Source organism: Bos indicus x Bos taurus, chromosome X (assembly GCF_003369695.1).
Source record: "Bos indicus x Bos taurus breed Angus x Brahman F1 hybrid chromosome X, Bos_hybrid_MaternalHap_v2.0, whole genome shotgun sequence".
Classification (NCBI taxonomy): domain Eukaryota; kingdom Metazoa; phylum Chordata; class Mammalia; order Artiodactyla; family Bovidae; genus Bos; species Bos indicus x Bos taurus.
In genome coordinates, this window is record NC_040105.1 from 80,700,084 (window position 1) to 80,721,279 (window position 21,196).

Genomic DNA, 21,196 nt, shown 5'->3' on the forward strand with positions numbered 1-21,196 from the left:
ATGAGTAAAGAAGATGTGGGGTGTGTGTGTATATGTATGTGTGTGTGTGTGTGTGTGTGTATATATATATGCATGTGTGTGTGTATAATGGAATCTTAGTCTTTTAAAAGTATGAAATAATGCCATGTGCAGCAACATGGATGGACCTAGAGATTATCATACTAAGTGAAGTAAGCCAGAGAAAGACAAATACCATATGATATCACTTGTATATGGAAGCTAAAAAAATGGTGCAAGCGAACTTATTTTAAAAACAGAAATAGACTCTCAGAAAAAACACTTTATGGTTACCAAAGGGGAGAAGTGGGGGGAGGGATAAATTAGGAGTTTGGAATTAACATATACACACTAATATATATATATAAAATAGTTAAACAACATGGACCTACTGTATAGCACAAGGAACTATATTCAGTATCTTGTAATAACCCATAGTGGAAAAGAATCTGACAGAGGAGCCTAATGGGCTATAGTCCATATGGTTGCAAAAATTGGACACGACTGAAGAGACTTAGCATGTGTGTGTGTGTGTATATATATATATGTGTGTGTGTATATATATAACTCAGTCACTTCGTTGTACACTTGAAACATAAATTATATTTCAATTAAAAAAAGGTTGATTTGAAACTTGATGAAAGTTGTTAATGAATAAACTTAATAATTTTATATAAGTTTACCAGGCAGCACTTAGCAACTGTTTTTTGGAGATAGTTTGGAAGGAATTAAACAGCTAAGAATTTTTGGACTGAGAAAAGATACAAGGCAAATATCAATAGATTACTGCCAGAAGTTACAGTGGTTAAGAGCCTCAATTTAGCAGTCAGGTATGTTTCTATTCAAAGTTTTGCTGTGCCACTTCTCAACTGAGACCTTGCACTAGTTACTTATTTTCTCTGGAGTGTAGTATCCTCACATGTAAAATGGGGATAATAATGTCCACTGCACAAGACTCTTGTGCAATTCAGAGAGATAATTTACCTTTCACTGCTAGATATTATTAGCCAGTGGAAAATTTTAATGATAACAATAATGACAATGATACTAGCTAAAGTTCTTACCATATGCTAGACATGTATTAATTCTAATCCTCATAATATCCCTATAAGGTAGGTAGTATTATCATTCCTATTTTTCAGATGAAAATGAAGGCATGAAGAAACTAAGGTTCTTGCCCAAGGCCACATAATTATTAAGTGGTAGAAGGGTAGGAGTAGAAAAGTCAATTAGGAGACAACTGTAGTAGTCCAGAGAAAATAGTGACTTGAGTTAAGGTTGTGGCAGTGGAGATAATGCTAGTAGTCAAACAGTACGGTACATTTTTATCTTTGGTTTTGTCAGCTTATCAAAAGTCTATTGTCTATGACCAGTGGGAGAAATCACAACCATCTCAGGAAATTTTAAAGTCCTCTGAAACTTTAAGTATGTGTCCTGGAAAAAAAAGAATTTATTCTAAGTAGAGGTATTTAAGATGAAGATTTTATTAAGGAGAGTTTAAGAAATACAAAATGGAAGAAGGGGATGAAGTCATCAAGGATAACCTAACACTTTACTAATTAGTACCTTAGAATTATCTACTCCATTATTTAAGGACTATGGCTAGCTGTTTTAAGAAAGAGATTTTTAAAACCACAAAAGAGTGGCAAAGTATGTTAGTTTCCTACATCAATACACCTGTTAAAACCCGGAAGTGTGAAACATGAGGTCATCAGAACCAATATATTTTCTCCTACTTTGTAGAATCATACCATAATTGTAGACAAAGTACTTAAGCAGAAGTAAGTTTCTTCTTAAGGGTCAGCATTGCCAACCTAGACTTATAAGTGAAGGCTGAAATTTCTGACTGCCACACCAAAACAAAATACATCTAAAATATCCTGCAATATTTCATAATACACTCTCTTATTGGAACAGAGCTTTGACTCTTCTTTCTGACAACCCACCAATAGGCTAACTGGGGTCACGATCATGACCATGGTTCAGAAGAAATAGTCTTGTTGCCACATAGAGAGAAGCACTGGATTTTAAGGTCATGTGTGACCCAGTTATCACTTGAGAGCTTCAGGTTAAAGATTCAGCCTTTTAAAGAAGTTGCATCATAAATTAAAAACAAAACAAAACAAAAAAAACCTTATAATTTAGGCACACTGCCACCAGGCCTGAAGTCACTTCAGTCACACTCCCACAGAGATTTCATATGTTTATTTGATTTAGAGAAAGAAACAAAACCCCATAAACCTCTAACAGACACACTTTCCCATATATAGTGATGAAGATTTGAAGCAAAATTTAAGGTAAACAAATATAATTAGACTTTGGTAGATGCCCAACTTGATTCTTCATCATTTCATTCCAACTTTCATTTTGTACACAGATTTTGGTCCAGTATTTCTATTTCATTCTGTTTAAGGAAATACAGAATCTAAACCTTTTGGGGATTTATCTTTTCTCCTGGGGTTTTAATCTATCTTGATATTGTAATTCTTTTAATGTTGTTGTTCAGTCGCTAAGTTGTGTCCAACTCTTTGCAACCCCTTGGACTGTAGCCTCCTCTGTTTCTGGGGTTCTCCAGGCAAGAATATTGGAATGAGTTGCCATTTCCTTCTCCAGGATATCTTCATGAACTAGGGGTCAAACCCAAGTCTTCTGCATTGGCAGGTGGATTCTTTACCATTTGAGCCACCTGGGAAGCCCAATTCCTTTAACAGGCTTTACTGAAATGTCATTAACATCTTTTATTTTTTCCCTTACACATGTATAGCCTACTTAGAGGTAACATGACAGTTGCCTAGGTCTTCCTTTTAGGAATTTAGATTTTGCTTGAAAAGGCCCTATTTCATCATTTTCTCTCACATACTGCCAGCAGAGGAAGATAATTATACAAGATTGCCCAAAAGGCATGTGGCTTGTTTCCATGTTTACCTATAAAGAGGAGAATTTTCAATGTAATACCAAAGAAAACTAAAAAATCTTTCTCAACCTTATATTTTCTAATTGGACATAAGAGTCTGAATAATTTAATGTGATATTTTATTTACTTTCTTTTGGCCAAGCTAAACTAAGCAAAAATTCAGCAATCTGTATTTTATACACTAATAAGAAACTCTTCAGGATTCTTTCATGTCTGACTCTGTGACCCCATGGACTGTGGCACTCCAGGCTTCCCTGTCCATCATCAACTCCTAGAGCTTACTCAAAATCATGTCCCTCAAGTTGGTGATGCTGTCCAACCATCTCATCCTCTGTTGTCCCCTTCTCCTCCTGCCTTCAGTCTTTCCCATCAGCGTCTTTTCCAATGAGTCAGTTCTTCATTACCTCCACCATAGTTTGGCCTCAGGTCAAATAACAGGGAGGGAACACAGCCCCACCCATCAACAGAAAATTAGATTAAAGATTTATGAAGCATGGACCCGCCCATCAAAACAAGACCCAGTTTCCCCCACAGTCAGTCTCTCCAATCAGGAAGCTTCCATAAGCCTCTTATCCTTATTCATCAGAGGGCAGACAGAATGAAAACCCACAATATCAGAAAACTAACCAAATTGATTACATGGACCACAGCCTTGTCCAACTCAATGAAACTATGAGCCATGCCATGTATGGCCACCCAAGACAGACAGGTCATGGTGGAGAGTTCTGAGAAAACGTGGTCCACTGGAGAAGGGAATGGCAAACCACTTCAGTATTCTTGCCTTTAGAACCTCTGTGTTGTTTACATAAAGCAAAAACATTTAAGATATATTTTAAATGAGGATTTGGAACAGATACTTAAATGGATTTCATGATATCAGGAGCCCCTTTTTGGTGGGGAGGGGGCAAGACTACTGGAGTGGGTTGCCATTTCCTTCTCCAGGAGATCTTCCCGAGCCAGGGATTGAACTTGGGTCTCATACTAGGAACACAGAGGTCAAAAACCTGGGATTGCATTAGAGACAGTAAGCAAGAATTGGAATCAAGTTACCGGATCATATAGTGAAAACACAAAAGTTAGGAGAGGCAGAAACCTGGGGTGAATCAGTAAGGATGTAACTTCAAGAGCAACACAGAAGAAAAGGTCTATTAATACTGGTAGCACAGTAGTACAGAGGAATTTAAGAACTGCTGTGCTGATAATTCATCATTCACTTTGCTCAGTGTTCTACAGGCAAAGTAAACATAAAAAAAGGTAACAACTGTTATACGTGCTTTGTGTAAATATCTCATGTAATCCTTACTACAGTCTTCTGAGATATCTAACAATGTTATGATCCTTGTTTGATAAACAAGAAATCTGAGACTTTGAGAGCTTAAATGACTTGTCTATCTTGCGTCTTGTAAGCATCATAGCAGGGATTCTAACCAAGACAGAACATAATAGTGCTTACTGACATCACCATTAAAGATTAGTTATATAATAGTCTCTTTTAAGTAACAGTAATCATTCTATATTTCTCCAAATCCCTTTTGAGTTAAGAAATATTAACTTTTGGATTAATGAATGTGTTAGGATTGGTTAAAGCAGTGCAAAGGGGGAACTACCTGGTGGTCCAGTAGTTTGGACTCAGTGCTTTCACTGCCAGGGAACCTGGGTTTGATCCCTGATGGGGGAACTAAGATCCCATCCAGAAAGCTGTGTTCAGTTCAGTTCAGTTCAGTTCAGTCGCTCAGTCATGTCCAACTCCTTGCGACCCCATGAATCGCAGCACGCCAGGCCTCCCTGTCCATCACCAACTCCCAGAGTTCACTCAAACTCACGTCCATCGAGTTGGTGATGCCATCCAGCCATCTCATCCTCTGTTGTCCCCTTCTCCTCTTGCCCCCAATCCCTCCCAGCATCAGAGTCTTTTCCAATGAGTCAACTCTTCGCATGAGGTGGCCAAAGTACTGGAGTTTCAGCTTTAGCATTATTCCTTCCAAAGGACACCCAGGGCTGATCTCCTTCAGAATGGACTGGTTGGATCTCCTTGCAGTCCAAGGGACTCTCAAGAGTCTTCTCCAACACCACAGTTCAAAAGCATCAATTCTTCGGTGCTCAGCCTTCTTCACAGTCCAACTCTCACATCCATACGTGACCACAGGAAAAACCATAGCCTTGACTAGACGGAGCTTTGTTGGCAAAGTAATGTCTCTGCTTTTCAATATGCTATCTAGGTTGGTCATAACTTTTCTTCCAAGGAGTAGACGTCTTTTAATTTCATGGCTGCAGTCACCATCTGCAGTGATTTTGGAGCCCAAAAAAATAAAGTCTGACACTGTTTCCACTGTTTCCCCATCTATTTCCCATGAAATGATGGGACCAGATGCCATGGTCTTCGTTTTCTGAATGTTGAGCTTTAAGCCAACTTTTTCACTCTCCTCTTTCACCTTCATCAAGAGGTTTTTGAGTTCCTCTTCACTTTCTGCCATAAGGGTGGTGTCATCTGCATATCTGAGGTTACTGATATTTCTCCCAGCAATCTTGATTCCAGCTTGTGCTTCTTCCAGTCCAGCATTTCTCATGCTGTACTCTGCATAGAAGTTAAATAAGCAGGGTGACAATATACAGCCTTGACGTACTCCTTTTCCTATTTGGAACCAGTCTGTTGTTCCATGTCCACTTCTAACTTTTACTTCCTGACCTGCATACAGATTTCTCAAGAGGCAGATCAGGTGGTCTGGTATTTCCATCTCTTTCAGAATTTTCCACAGTTTTTTGTGATCCACACAGTCAAAGGCTTTGGCATAGTCAATAAAGTATAAATAGATGTTTTTCTGGAACTCTCTTGCTTTTTCCATGATCCAGCAGATGTTGGCAATTTGATCTCTGGTTCCTCTGCCTTTTCTAAAACCAGCTTGAACATCAGTAAGTTCACATATTACTGAAGCCTGGCTTGGAGAATTTTGAGCATTACTTTACTAGCATGTGAGATGAGTGCAATTGTGCTGTAGTTTGAGCATTCTTTGGCATTGCCTTTCTTTGGGATTGGAATGAAAACTGACCTTGGAATAGTTCAGTATGATGTAATTAATGTTTTCAGGGTTTCTAATATATATGTCTTTTAAAATCTTAAGTGAAGTAGGTTGCCATGCCCTCCTCCAGGCGATCTTCCTGACCCAGGGATAGAACCCAAGTTTCCTGCATTGCAGGCAGATTCTTTACTGCTGAGACACCAGGGAAGCCCCCTTGATATGTCTTGATGATACTCAACATTTCACTGTTTCTTCTCCCCTGAGTTTAGTATTTAGCTGACGTTAAATACTAAAGTTTTCAGGAAACAAACTGCAGAGACTCCCTTGGCTTTTTCCTGCATCATGATCAGAATTTTAACAAAAATTGATATTACAATTCCGTGTAGTTCATCCTCAAGTTCATTGCCTTCTTCTAGATCCTGAAATAAAACATCTCACTTTTAATTTATTTGTAGGCTGATAAGAACATCCTGTAGTCTATCCCAATAATCTTGATGTCTAATAGAAGAATTTGGAGCTTTGGACTCTGCGTCTTCTTCTCTATATTATTTATAAATGTTGGGTAACTACCAATTTGCTTGGTTCTCTTGAATACAAATCACATTTGTAGTTGGCCAGTGCTTTATTCAATAAAGACTGCATATTTTGTTCAAAACTCTTTGTCAAAGAGCTTCAGAATGTGTTATTTTGCCTGATTTTCATGTATATCTAGCCTACCTTGTAGGCTTTCTGTTTTTTCTACTTACACTATCTTTTAAATTCTTTGAAAGATTACTTTTCTTCTGAAATTTGTTGTATAAGGCCTTCTCTTGACAGGTATTCTGAGGACATACTTTTCCTGGAGTCCAATACATTGTTTTAAATAATCACTAATTTTTTTATTGCCTAGTTATTAAATATTCCTTTCCTAATCTTATCTCTATCTAATGCATTTAGTTTCCCTTTCCACCCTTTTTGATTCTGGGAATTCTCAATTAATACCTAATTTGATTTGTGATGTAAGAAAGATGAGATATAAGGTAGAATGTTCTTTTTTGACACCAGTGAGTTTAAATAATTTGATTTCGCTTCCTAATATGTTGTGGAGGTCTAATTTTCAGTATTGGTCCTTCTGTGGGTCATGCATGTGGCAAATGTGATTTCTTGCACCATAGTTATCTTAGTTAACCTATATGGCCACAAAGCAATTTAGACAAGTTGTAATTCTTTCCTGTATTTTTTCCCCAAAGTAGTGATTTTTGTGGAGCTTTCTCCAAGAAAATGAGACTGTTGATAGATTGTTTAAACTGAAGTGGATGTAAAAGAGATGCAGAAGATATTCTAATTAATGATAACTGAATATGATCAAGTATTCTGATAGTTTTCTTGTGTAACTTTTCTACGAGTGAAAAAGATTTGAATAACTCTGAGTGCGAGTGGAGGGATGGCAGTGACCTATCTAAATGGTTGGCTTCAGGTTCCAAGAATGAACTCGGAAAATCCAAGATTGATTAGCTTCCTATCCACAGCATTAAATCTTCAGAAAGCCTGTATATCAAAAATAAACTTTAAGGTTGTTTGATGATTAGAGTTTTCCATCAGCCATACTAACATGATGAGAAGAAATTCCAGATATTTTGGAGACCTTGGCAGCACTTCAAAGAGTTATAGAACAGAATGTAGAGAACTTTTCCAAGTTTTGGAAGGCAGCAGTTTGGCTGAGACATACACACACTGAAACGAGAGGCTTCCTTGAAAACATTTTAAAATGCTTTTCTTATTTGGGAATTCTAAATTATGGCAAAATTCATGCAGGCTTAAAACACAATTCTGCACCCATATTCCTCCCCGAAGTTTCTCTCCGTGTTAACACTGCTAAAGGATTCCTGAGGCATTTGCAGTAAGCGTTTCCATCAGGTAGCTGATAGTCCTTCTAAATGCCGCTTCAAAATATTCTAAAACGAATCTCTTTCATCTCTAATATATTTACTTTTGTTTCGCAGATCTCAAAAGGTGAAGCAACTTAGAGATCTGGGGTCACATCCCTGACGACCTAGAGTTAAGCTGGTGTCGCTTCGCAAGATTTTGGTACCCAAAGCAGCGGAACCGGGATTTAGCATCCTTCCTCTGATAGCACATTTCTTAAAGCAAGCATTCTGCACGTTTGAACAGCGTCTCTTCCATACCCAACACCTCCTCCCAGCCCGCCCCCTGGTTCCTTCCCACCCTCTACCTCGCATCCCCCACCTCCCGCCCCCAGCCTGCGCATGCGTCCTAAGAACCCCCTACACTCGCGGCACAGGCTCAGAGTATTGTCGGGGGCTATTCTCTATCCCAGGAACATGGCGGCGAGTCAGGGAGGTGGTGGTAACAGTGGGGGCGGCGGTTGTGGTGGAGGTGGAAGTAGCGGTGGCGGTGGTGGGGCCGGCGGGGGAGGTGGCGGAGCCGGAGTGGGAGGCGGCGGCGGCGGCGGCGGGACCATGGTGGTGCCCATCCCGGTACCGACTCTCTTCGGTCAGCCGTTCCCCAACGGGCCGCAGTGGAACCCGGGGAGCCTGCAGCCTCAACACACCGTGAGGAGCCTGGACCGGGCCCTGGAGGAGGCGGGCAACTCTGGCATCCTGAGCCTCAGCGGTAGGAAGCTCCGAGACTTCCCGGGCAGCGGCTACGACCTGACGGACACCACCCAAGCAGGTGACAGGGCGGGGAGGGGGAGGGGAAACTGGGCGAGGAGGTGGGGGCAGTGGGTTTCTGGGTGGCTGCGTGGCTGCGTTGTTAGACTCTGCTGATCTGGGCGGGTGCGCGGGGGCGGCGAGACTGAGTCGGAGCAGCCAGTTCTGAATGTGAGGGGCAGAGCAGGGAAGTGGCGGCGGGGGGCGGGTGGGGGTAGTGGGGGGTGGGCAGGAATGCTGACTGAAGGGTCTCTGGAAACCTGGTGGGATGTGAGGAGTGAAAGAGCATTACTGTTAAAGCGAGTTTCTCCACTAAAGGGATGGGGAGGGAGGTATTGACACCTTCCTGAATGCACTTCTTCCAACTCTCGTGAATGTTCCGGTCTTTCCTGGAGGGAAAAAAAGACAATACATGAGACCATAATCTATACATATTCTTTAAAGCCATGCGTGCCTGTAGGAATGGTATATCCCTTTTCCTAGTGCAGCAGCAGTATTGCCACGGTTTTTTTCTGTGTTCTTATTTTGTGTGTGTTTTAATCATCCTATAATAGTCTTGGCTTCTTGTCACGTATGCCTTTAAATACTGAGATTTGTCATTTTCCTGGTGTTGAGGTAGTGGTGCTTAAATTAGTATTTGCTGCAACGGCAAATTAAATCATCAATCACTTATGTGTCTGCTTTACTAAGGGAAAGAATCCTTGTTTTGAGTTGTGTTGGAGTCTTAATTTTCATTACAGATGTAACCAAAAATTGTAAGGGCATTTTTGAGAATCAAAATTAACTCCATTCTTTTTGGAGTTGTGGGTTACTGGCTTATCATTTTGGATGGGAAATTGGCTATTGTAATGTTCTTCATATACTCTCTGGTACTCTTTGTTGTGGATGGCATTTTTTGTTATGAGCAGTCTCCCCTCTGCCTTATAAGCCAATGATGATTATTTTAGTTGTGTTTTGATTTGATGAAAGACTTTTCACTTTTCATAATCTTCAAATATGTTATTTATGTATCTGTTTTCATCTGCTTTGCTGAAAGAAATCATGGACAAAATGATCTTAATAAATTTAGTGATTTTGAGGCAATGTAGTAAGTAAATTCACTCATAATGGGAGGTAATAAAAGACCTCTTATTTTCAGAATAACACTATTTCATTGTATTGTGTTTCTAGATATTAAATCAAGATGTGTGTTTGGATGAGGGTGGTGCGAGGAAGAGAACCTAAAATTGAAGCCTCCTATCCAGTTATTCTCTTAGGAGTTATCCTAAGAACCATCAATGATTTTGTGTGTTGGAAAGCATATTTGAGTATTTACTCTTTCACTCTGAACAGATTTCCTAAACAAGATGTTCACATATTCAAGATATATTGGCAAGACATTGTACTACTAGGTATGTTCTTCAAAGGCTTCAAGAAAAATGATTTCAGACTGCATCATTATAGGGATTTGTTGTTTTGCTTGTTGGTTAGCTATAAAAGATTTATCTATCTATAGTGCAAAGTTGAAGCATCCTAGGTTGGCATTCTGGCCTTTCATTGTCTGGCTTCTGTTTATTGTTGTAACCTTAAGTCCTCAAATGCTCCTACATAGAACCCTCTGTTCCAACTAGGTCAGCTCCCAGTTCCTCAAACATAGTTTATGAATTTCTGCCTCATCTTTGTAGAAGATCCATATTCATGAGATTTCCTTTTCTCCACCTATTTAATTTTGTTCAAGCCCCAGCTTTTCCAAGATGCTGTCTCCACCTCCCTTAGTCCAGGGCAGTCTTCTGTTTCTTTGAATTCCCATGGTACTTAATGTCTTTACCACTTACGTGCTAGTGCTGGCTTTATTTTCTTTTTTACGTTTTGCTTTCCCTGGGAAGATGGAAAACTGCTTAAGGGCAGGGAATAAGTAATACAGTTCCTTAGTTTTCTCATTATATACTGCTTATATTGTACTTAATATTTTTCATAAATATAAATATCATCTTATGTGATTATAACCATTGGCTTTTAAGGCTTCAGTTTGTTTTCTGAGGCAAGTTTTAACACAAATCAGAACCATATTTATTCTTGGTAAAATTCATTCATCATAAACTTTATCAGTGTCTACAGTAACAGAGAACTTTTTGAAATAATTTCACCTCCTTTTACTTTTTAAAGAAAATTGAATTGGTGTTCCTTGTGGGAACACATGAGAATTTAAATTAGAAATCTGTGGGTGATTCATTTGCCATTCATTTTTGACCAAATTCAACCACAAGAGACTAGTATCCATTGTATATAAATGGAATTGAAGAAAAATAGAGCATGTTTGAGATTATACATACATACCTGTATATATACAAACATATAAATATGTATATGCAATATAGTCTCTGCTCAATGAAAACAGTTCTGTTTGTTGTTATTGTTATATTTAAAATGACTCTCAGTGGAATAATGTTTCAGTACCAAATTGATTAGTTAGACAGCAATGGTTTATTGAGTTGCGAAGAGACTGGAAGAAGGGAAAATGGGTAGGAAGCTATTTGTTAATCTAGGTGTGAGGTGGTGAGAATCTAGGTTAAAACAAAATTGGATTAGAAGGGGAAATTGATACATTTAAAGGAAGGGAGATAGCTCTTCACATTGTTTGCTGTTCCTTACCATGTATATAAAAGATGAAATAGACCTGTGGCTTTCCACCTTGCCTGCATTTTAAGATAGCAAGGGAGTTTTTTTTTAATCTATTCCCCGGGCTCCACCCCAGACCAATTAAATCAGAGTCTCAGGGGCAAAGAGATGTGTGTGTGTGTGTGTGTGTGTGTGTGTGTGTGTGTGTGTAAATATTCCCAGGTGATTCTTCTGTGCAGTCAGGGTTGGGAAACTCTAGAATTTTTTAGACATTTAAGAAATATTTATTGTTTGAGTGAATGAGAACATTGATAAAAGTTTGGTGACTAACCTAAAGCTAATTGTCAAGAAGGTCAAAACCAAAGCTAGGAAGGAACTAAATGTTCACGTTCTAGTTCAGTACTCTTTCAGATAGACTTGTGTGAAGCAGACTCATTTTTTTTCATCATATTATGTCTGTAGTGACTAGGAACTTACAGGAAACTATAGTTTCTCCAGTTCCCTTGAATAACTGTTTTACATTTAACATTGTTGGATAAATTTGTGTTAAAATACTGACTGTAAAATATGTAGCAGCAAAGTCTTATTTTCTCTATTAATAGTCTTCCTGTGAGGAAATGTGGATTATATGTAGCTGATGGCAAAGTTTATCTTTGGTATCTTTTTTATTTCTCTTTGCATTTCTGGTGTCTGTTCTTCTTCACCTGTCCCCTTCCTCCTGCTGCCCTCCTTATTTCTTTTCCCCTCTTCAGCCTCACTCCCTTTTCTTTGCTGGGATGGAGCTCAACTGCTAATAACTAATTATGGCAGCCTTTCTAGGCGATTAACATTTAAAAGAGAGAGTTTGCCAATTTACTTGATTCTCCATTTGGTTGTGCTCACGACCTTTTTTGAATTGATAAGCCTTCCAGATACTTCTTAATTAAAATCCTCATCCATATAAAAACATGAAATCAGGGATCAGAAAGTTTTAGGAAAGTAGCTAACTCTGGTTGTAATGTCTTATCTTTGCTGGTCTGTGGGTAGACTTGGCAAGACAAAGGGAAATTGCCTAGAAAGTTTTAGTCTATCTGGATACTGTGATACTTGTTGACTTTAAGAGAGCTTAAAAATGATAATGGGTAATGGCTATGAAAACAAATTTGGAAACTTTTCATATTTGACTGTCACCAGTACTACAAGTAAGTCTCAGTCTATTTGCAGCTGCCCTCTCTGCTTATTCATACTTCTTTATGCCCATAAACAATAGGTCTGTGAAACAGATTTAGGAATTCTTTACATACATCAGATTGTGCTGTGTCCTGGTGAATCACATGTTTTCCTGTAAACCTGGAGTCAACTCTAGTATTTCCTACATGTGCTGGTTCACCTCTTCAACTGTGGAGCATGATGCATTGTATCTGCTTGTAAAATGGAGCCAGTTAAACTTTGCAGTCTCTGATTTTGTTACATAGGTGAAGGCCATCTTAGTGCATTCGGTGGAATAAGCTTGTGATTTTGTTGCCAGAGTCAAATATCTGTCTTGCTTTATGTAATAAATATCTTGCTGAAAAATTGAATATGAAGGGCATTTTTGTTGGTTGACTCATATTTTAATTGGTTCAGATTGAATTTGAGTTGCTAAACCTTGCAGTGTTTTTATTCAGTGATGAATTCTCCTAGAGCATAAATAGTTGCCCTTTCTTTCTTTTGCAAGTTCACATTTTAAAATGTTAAAAAAAAAAAAAAAACCCAAACCCACGGTAAATAAGAAACACAAAATAAAAAAAAAGTTATCTTAAATCAGAGTGTATGTTTGTCATTAAACTCATACCATTTATACAGCTCCTTATAAATTCTAAGCACTTTCATATATATTACCCTTTTGTATCCTAATAATAACCCTGTGAGCTTTGTAGAGTGCATAGTAATTACCCTTTGTTGTTGAGAGAGATTAAGTGATTTGCCAGAAGTTAAATGGCTAGTATATGTCAGAGTGTGGGTCAGAGGCTAGATTTTCTAAATTTAACACTATTCCAGTGTTTTTTCTGTTGCAATACTTTCTCTTCTTATAACAAAGCTATTAATAAACACTGTGCTAATAAATGGGTGATTTAGTCTGAAAGATGAACACTTACTTAGCTTCATAGATTATATAGTTTCTGTTTATGGTCCAGTGTGTTTTGTTTTGCACATGATATTTGCATAGCTTGTCTTCATGGTATTGGTTTTACAATAGGTACATTAAGCAAGCTTTTATTAAACTCTAACTCTGGAAACATGATCCTCTAAAGGTTTATAAAATAGGTGCATGTGTTCAGTAATATATGTAATTATTAGAAAAGAGATGGAGCAATATTAAAAATATATATTTTAATAAACTATACAAATAAGTTATATGGAACTGTGGCATACGGCTTAATTTTATTGGGAGTTAAGTTAGTTTGAGAAAATTTCCTATAAAGTTAACTTGCTGAATCTTGAGTTAAATGATCACTATGGGATCAGCTTCAGTTCGGTTCAGTTGCTAAGTTGTGTCCCCCTGTTTGCGACCCCATGCATGCCGAGTTGGTAAGGATTAAGCAGAAAGGGACAGTTGCAGGCTTTCAGGGGAGAAATTACACCCATATGGAGTTGAGAATGGCATTGCATATTAAGGGCAGATGTTACCTGAAAGTTCACTCTGTATTTTCTCAAACATACTTGGAGGCTGAGAGGAGGGAATTGGTGGAGAGTTCAGTGTTAAAATACAAGATGGGGAGGGAGGATCTTCATGGACTGGGTGGAGAGTCCTTAGCAATGGAAGGGAGGGGTTACCTAGTTCCCTGACTTTTACTAAGGTGGACGGGAATGAAGATCCGTGGGGATAATAATGTCTTAAATTTTAATGTTAATCGATGCAGTGTCATCTGGGAAAACAAGTTTACAAGCATAGGAATAGGTACTCAATAGAGCAAAATGCTTTAAGGAGTCATTATGGAGAATAAGCCACAGTTTAGAATTAGGACTGTGTGATAAGCAGCTAGATTAGTTGCATTTGAAAAATATGAGCTTACCATGTTTTCTGAAAAAAATTACCATATATACTACATGACAGGTAAAAGAACAGAAGTGGTTGATTGGAATATTTTAGAATTGGGATTATAGAGACACTGGCTTAAAGTTTAAATTTTAATATTTTGATTTAGATTGTTTGTAACATAAACTCTGAAGTATTTATTTATCATCAAAAGCATAAAGATATACAAGATCCAGAACCTCATTGACAGCATGAGAAGTAATGTTCAGGACACTTTTCACAAATAAAAGTAATTGAAGACTTAGAGCATATTGATTTCCTGGGAGGTGGTATTTAAGTTCCAAGGCATACAGTCACACTTTGCAAAAGGGTATATCATTCTTCTAGCCCATCCCAACAGTACACTCTAAGGGATACTTAAACTGTGTGATGCCCACCCCCATTGTATAGAGACTGTTCATCATCATGAACAATTTAGAAGGGGAAACCTTTTACATTTCTCTATACTTTGTGTATATTTAGGTAGTTCTTGAAGCATTGTAATACAATCAGTTCTCTGAAAAGTTTCAGAAAGTTTTCTCTGCTTCCCTTTTTCCCCCCATTTCCCTTTTATAGAAAAAAAAATACCTTATACTCCAGGGAACCATTTAATGTAATAAAAGAAAACTGTACAAGTGAGTTTTATAACAATAATTTAAGTTTGTGTTTAGTTTCATTTTAAACTAGTATATTCAGTCTGCTAAAGGTCTTTTAGTCTTTACATTTCTGTTTCAAATAAATTATAAATTTATAGCATTCCACTTATAGACTACCAGTCAGTAGACTGTAATGGATAGTTAAACAATAGATATTTTCTAATATATATTTTGATAAAAAATTTTTTAAGTTTTTTTTCCAAATAGGAAAGTAAAGTCTTACCTATTTGTGGACATTGTCTATCTGTATACTCTTATAATTTGAGGCATGGATTAGTGTTTAAATTAATTATGCTTCTTTCGGTGAAATTTTATGCATAATATTAGGGATGTAAGGGGACAAAAGACAGAAATAAAATGACTGTGTGTACACTTTTATTTGAACTGTATAGAGACTAACCAATTCTAGAACATTTGTGAATTTGGATTTGATTCAAAAATGACTTCGTTAAATGATTATGTCCCTAAGAGACTCCAGAACGTGCAGCATAGAAATTTTCCCCTCTTAAAAAAAGAATTCCAATAAATAAATCCTTAGTACTTTAGCTAATTGATTAGAGATGCCTGTGTCAATGGGAAATCAATTACTTTTAAAGTTATTTATAAATTTAAAAATAGTAAATCAAACATAGATAACTATCTCCTTAATCTACCTTGATGAGTATGTAAGAATACATTTGTCATATCTATTTTATATAAATGGACAAGATGGTAAAGTTGCTGCCTTTAGGGAATTTATGATTTAAAGTGGTGGTATAAATTAAGTATTCATGTATCTATTATATAGGCTAGATCATGGTTTTAAGGAATGGGAAACTTGCCCCCAAGAGATACTTGGTAATGTTGGGGCTTCCCTGGTAGCTCAGATGGTAAAGCGTCTGCCTGCAATGCAGGAGATCTGGGTTTGATCCCTGGGTTGGGACGATCTCCTGGAGAAGGAAATGGCAGCCCACTCCAGTACTCTTGCCTGGAAAATTCCATGGATAGAGGAGCCTGGTAGGCTACAGTCCATGGAATCGCAAAGAGTTGGACACGACTGAGCAACTTCATTGGTTTTTGGAAACAGTTTTGATTGTCATAACTTGGGGATGCTACTGACATTTAGTGGGTAGAAGCCAGGGATGCTGCTAAGCATCCTAAAATGAACAGGACTGCACACACAACAAAGACTTTCCAAGTCCAAAATGTCAATGGTGCCAAGACTGAGCACTGCTTGGCTAAAGTAAGATGAATGTCATAAGCGAAAACAAAGCAGTGTGCAAATTTGAAGAGGGAATGGTGACATCGATTATAGGATAGGCTTTGAAGGGGAAAGGATCAGATTTTATATTTAATCATGAAAAGAGGATCCAATTCTCTATAGCTTACCAGTCTCCTCTGTCCATGGAGTTTTCCAGGCAAGAATACTGGGGTGGGTTGCCATTTCCTCCTCCAGGGGATCTTCCCAACCCAGGGATCGAACCCATGTCTCCAGTACCTCCTGCAGTGGCAGGCGGGTTCCTTATCACTGCACCACTTGGGAAGCCCATTTAAAAAAAAAAAAAAGAGGATACTACATGAATATTGACATCCCAGAGTCTCTTGAAACTCAAAATGTCAAAAAAAAAAAAAAAAATCAACTTTTGTATTTACCCTAGGACCTCTGGTCTTGCAGACCAGAAACTTGGGAATTGTTCTTGACTCTTCACCTTCCCTCACCCTCTATATGTGGTTGGAACTTAAGGGCTCTTGATCATAACTCTTTGAATAGCTTTCAATTCTGTTCCATTCCTGTCTAATCTCAGTGTCAGTTGTTGTTGTTTATGTCCTTCTCTCCTCACCTTTAACTGACTCTATCAGCAGTTTTCCCAAATGATTTCTCTGCTTCACGTTCAGTTTGCTTCAAGTCCAATTTGTTCTTCATACTGTAGCATGAGGACTCTTTCTCATAAGCAAATCTGCTTGACACTTGTTGCTACTAAGACAGCTTCGAGCCAGTAAGCTAGCTCCTTAATAATACATTGCTTAGTTCTTGTTTTGAACTTTTAAAAAATGTAATTCATAACTCTGCTTTATCTAACTGGTAATTTTAATATTATATTACTTACTACTAAGTTGCAAAGATATAAATTGTTGTATGAAACTGTAGTTCATTCTTTTTGATGGCTGAATTATCTTTCATTGTGCAACTATAGCATACTTTATCCACTTTCTCACTGGTAGCCATAATATTATTAACATATTTTTACTCTTGTGAACAGTACTACTATAAGCCTTATTATTCATGTGTCCTGTTGTACATATGCAAGAATTTCTTGTGTGTATACTTGTGAATGAAATAGCTGGGTTATATAATAATATTTGTTGTTGTTCATTTGCCAAGTTGTGTCTGACTCTTTTTGACCCCATGGACTGCAGCATGTCAGGCTCCCTATCCTTCACCATTTCCTGGAGTTTGCTCAAACTCATGTCCATTGAGTTGTTGATGTCATCCAGCCATCTCATCCTCTGTGGTCCCCTTCTCCTCCTGGCTTCAATCTTGCCCAGCATCAGGGTCTTTTCCACTGAGTCAGCCTATCGCATCAGGTGGCCTAAGTATTGGAGCTTCAGCTTCAGCATCAGTCCTTCCAATGAATATTCAGGGTTGATTTCCTTTAGAATTGACTGGTTTAATCTTCTTGCAGTTGAAGGAACTCTCAAGAGTCTTCCCCAGCACGGCAGTTCGAAAGCATCAATTCTTCACCGCTCAGCCTTCTTTATGGTCCAACTCTCACATCCATACATGACTACTGGAAAAACCATAGCTATGACTATACGGACATTTGTTGGCAAAGTGATATCTCTGCTTCTTAAAAGCACTGGCTAGGTTTGACATAGCTATACTTCCAAGGAGCAAGAATCTTTTAATTTTGCAGTCAACTTCTGCATTGATTTTGTAGCCCAAGAAAATGAAATCTGACACTATTTCCACATTTTCCCCATCTATTTGCCATGAAGTGATGGGACTGGATGCCATGATCTTAGTTTTTTTAATGTTGAATTTTAATCCAGATTTTTTCCTCTCCTCTTTCACCATCATCAAAAAGCTCTTAAGTTCCTCTTCACTTTCTGCCATTAAAGTGGTGTCATCTGCATATCTAAGGTTATTGATATTTCTCCCACCAATCTTGATACCAGCTTGTGCTTCATCCAGCCCAGCATTTCGCATGATATACTCTGCATATAAGTTATATAAGCAGGGTGACAATATATAGCCTTGACATACTCTTTTCCCAATTTTGTTCCATGTCCAGTTCTAACTGTTGCTTCTTGACATGCATACCTACCTCAGAAGGCAGGTAAGGTGCTTTGGTATTTCCATTTCTTTAAGAATATTCTGCAATTTGTTGTGATCCACACAGTCGAGGGCTTTAGCATAGTGAATGAAGCAGAAGTAGATGTTTTTTTTTTTTTTTCTTAAATTTTAATTGGAGCCTAATTACTTTACAATATTGTGGTTTTTGCCATACATTCACATGAATCAGCCATGGGTGTACATGTGTTCCCCGTCCTGACCCTCCCCCGACCTCCCTCCCCATCCCATCCTTCAGGGTCATCCCAGTTCACCAGCCCTGAGAACTCTGCCTCATGCATCAAACCTGGACTGGCGATCTATTTCACATATGATAATATACATGTTTCAATGCTATTCTCTCAAATCATCCCACCCTCACCTTCTCCCACAGAGTGCAACAGTCTCTTCTTTACATCTGTGTCTCTTTTGCTATCTTGCATATAGGGTCGTCATTACCATCTTTCTAAATTCCATATATATGTGCTAATATACTGTATTGGTGTTTTTCTTTCTGACTTACTTCGCTCTGTATAGTAGGCTCCAGTTTCATCCACCTCATTAGAACTGGTTCAAATGTATTCTTTTTAATGGCTGAGTAATATTCCATTGTGTATATGTACCACAGCTTTCTTATCCATTCGTCTGCTGATGGACATCTAGGTTGCTTCCATGTCCTGGCTATTGTAAATGGTGCTGCAGTGAACATTGGGGTATACGTGTCTCTTTCCATTCTGGTTTCCTCGGTGTGTATGCCCAGCAGTGGGATTGCTGGGTTGTATGGCAGTTCTATTTCCAGTTTTTTAAGAAATCTCCACACTCTTCTCCATAGTGGCTGTACTAGTTTGCATTCCCACCAACAATGTAAGAGGGTTCCTTTTTCTCCAGACCCTCTCCAGCATTTATTGTTTGTAGACTTTTTGATAGCAGCCGTTCTGACCGGCATGAGATGGTACCTCACTGTGGTTTTGATTTGTATTTCTCTGATAATGAGTGATGTTGAGCATTTTTTCATGTGTTTGTTAGGCATTTGTATGTCTTCTTTGGAGAAATGTCTGTTTAGTTCTTTAGCCCATTTTTTGATTGGGTTGTTTATTTTTCTGGAATTGAGCTGCAGGAGTTGCTTGTATATTTTTGAGATTAATTCTTTGTCAGTTGCTTCATTTGCTATTATTTTCTCCCATTCTGAAGGCTGTCTTTTCACCTTGCTTATGGTTTCCTTCATTGTGCAAAATCTTTTATGTTTAATTAGGTCCCATTTGTTTTTAAGGAATTCTCTTACTTTTTCTATGATCAGCGTATGTTGGCAATTTGACCTCTGGTTTCTCTGCCTTTTCTAAGTCCAGCTGGTACATCTGGACATTCTCTGTTCATGTACTGCTGAAGCCTAGCTTGAAGGGTTTTGAGCATAATCTTGCTGGCATGTGAAATGAGTGCAATTGTACAGTAATTTGTACATTCTTTGGCATTGCCCTTCTTTGGGATTGGAATGAAAACTGATTTTTTCCATTCCTGTGGCCACTGCTGAGTTTTCCAAATTTGCTGGCATAATGAATGCAGCAGTCTAACAGCATCATCTTTTAAGATTTGAAATAGCTCAGCTGGAATTCCATCACCTTCACTAGCTTTGTTTGTTGTTCAGTTCAGTTCAGTTGCTCAGTCATGTCCGACTCTTTGGGACCCCATGGACTGCAGCATGCCAAGCTTCCCTGTCCATCACCAACTCCCCGAGTTTTCTCAAACTCATGTCCATTGAGTTGGTGATGCCATCTGACCATCTCATCCTCTGTTGTCCCCTTCTCCTCCTACCTTCAATCTTTCTCAGCATTAGGGTCTTTTCCAATGAATCAGTTCTTCACATCAGGTAGCCAAAGTATTGAAACTTCAGCTTCAGCATTAGTCCTTTGTAATGAATTGAATTACATCACTTTTGTTGTAATGCTTCTCAAGACCTACTTGACTTCACATTCCAGGATATCTGGCTGTAGGTGATTCACCACATCATCGTGGTTAACTGGGTCATTAAGAGCTTTTTTGTACAGTTCTGTGTATTCTTTCCACCTTTTCTTAATTTATTCTGCTTCTGTTCCATCATTGCTGTTTTATTCCTTTATTGTGCCTATCTTTGTATGAAATGTTCCCTTGGTAACTCCAGTTTTCTTAAAGAGATCTCTAGTTTTTCCCATTCTCTGGAACTCTGCATTTAGTTGAATATATCTTTCCCTTTCTCCTTTGCCTTTCATTTTTCTTCCTTTCTCAGCTATTTGTAATGCCTCCTCAGACAACCACTTTGCCTTCCTGCATTTCTTTTTCTTGGGGATGGTTTTGGTCATCACCTCCTGTGAAATGTTATGAACCTCCATCCATGGTCCTTCAGGCACTCTGTGTACCAGATCTAGTCCCTTGAATCTATTTGTCACCTCCAATTTATAATCATAAGGGATTTGATTTAGGTCATAATGAATGGCTTAATGGTTTTCCCTATATTCTTCAATCTGAGCCTGAATTTTACAATAAGGAGCTGATGATCTGAGCAACAGTCAGCTCCAAGTCTTGTTTTGGCTCACTGTATATGTCTTCTCCATCTTTGCTGCAAAGAATATAATTGGTTGACTTTGGTACTGACCATCTGGTGATGTCCCTGTGTAGACATCACTACATAGGGATGTACATATCTACTACATCACTACACAGTAGATGTACACATCTACTCCCTGTGTAGAGTTGGCTTTTGTATTGTTGGAAGAGGGTGTTTGCTATGACCAGTGTATTCTCTTGCCAAAACTCTGTTAGCCTTTGCCCTATTTCATTTGGTACTCCAAGGCCAAACTTGCCTGTTATTCCAGGTATCTCTTGACTTCCTGCTTTTGCATTCCAGTCCCCTATGATGAAAAGACATCTTTTTTTGGTGTTAGTTCGAGAAGGTCTTGTAGGTCTTCATAGAACCATTCAACTTCAGCTTCTTTGGCATTAGTGGTCGGGGCATAGACTTGGATTATTGTGATATTGAATGCTT

General features: G+C 38.4%; 1 protein-coding gene across 4 annotated transcripts in view; it reads left to right on the forward strand.

Annotated features, from left to right (window-relative positions):
* The first annotated feature begins 8,199 nt into the window (after positions 1-8,199).
* Positions 8,200-21,196, forward strand: part of LRCH2 (leucine rich repeats and calponin homology domain containing 2) — a 104,201-nt gene continuing 91,204 nt past the window's right edge. For 2 of the 4 annotated variants that reach the window (XM_027534012.1, XM_027534013.1), the window contains exon 1: positions 8,200-8,601. In XM_027534012.1, the coding sequence (XP_027389813.1) occupies positions 8,250-8,601 (352 nt within the window). In that variant the 5' untranslated portion in view covers positions 8,200-8,249. The remainder of the gene's footprint in view (positions 8,602-21,196) is intronic. The other 2 variants (XM_027534014.1, XM_027534015.1) reach the window with 1 other exon arrangement.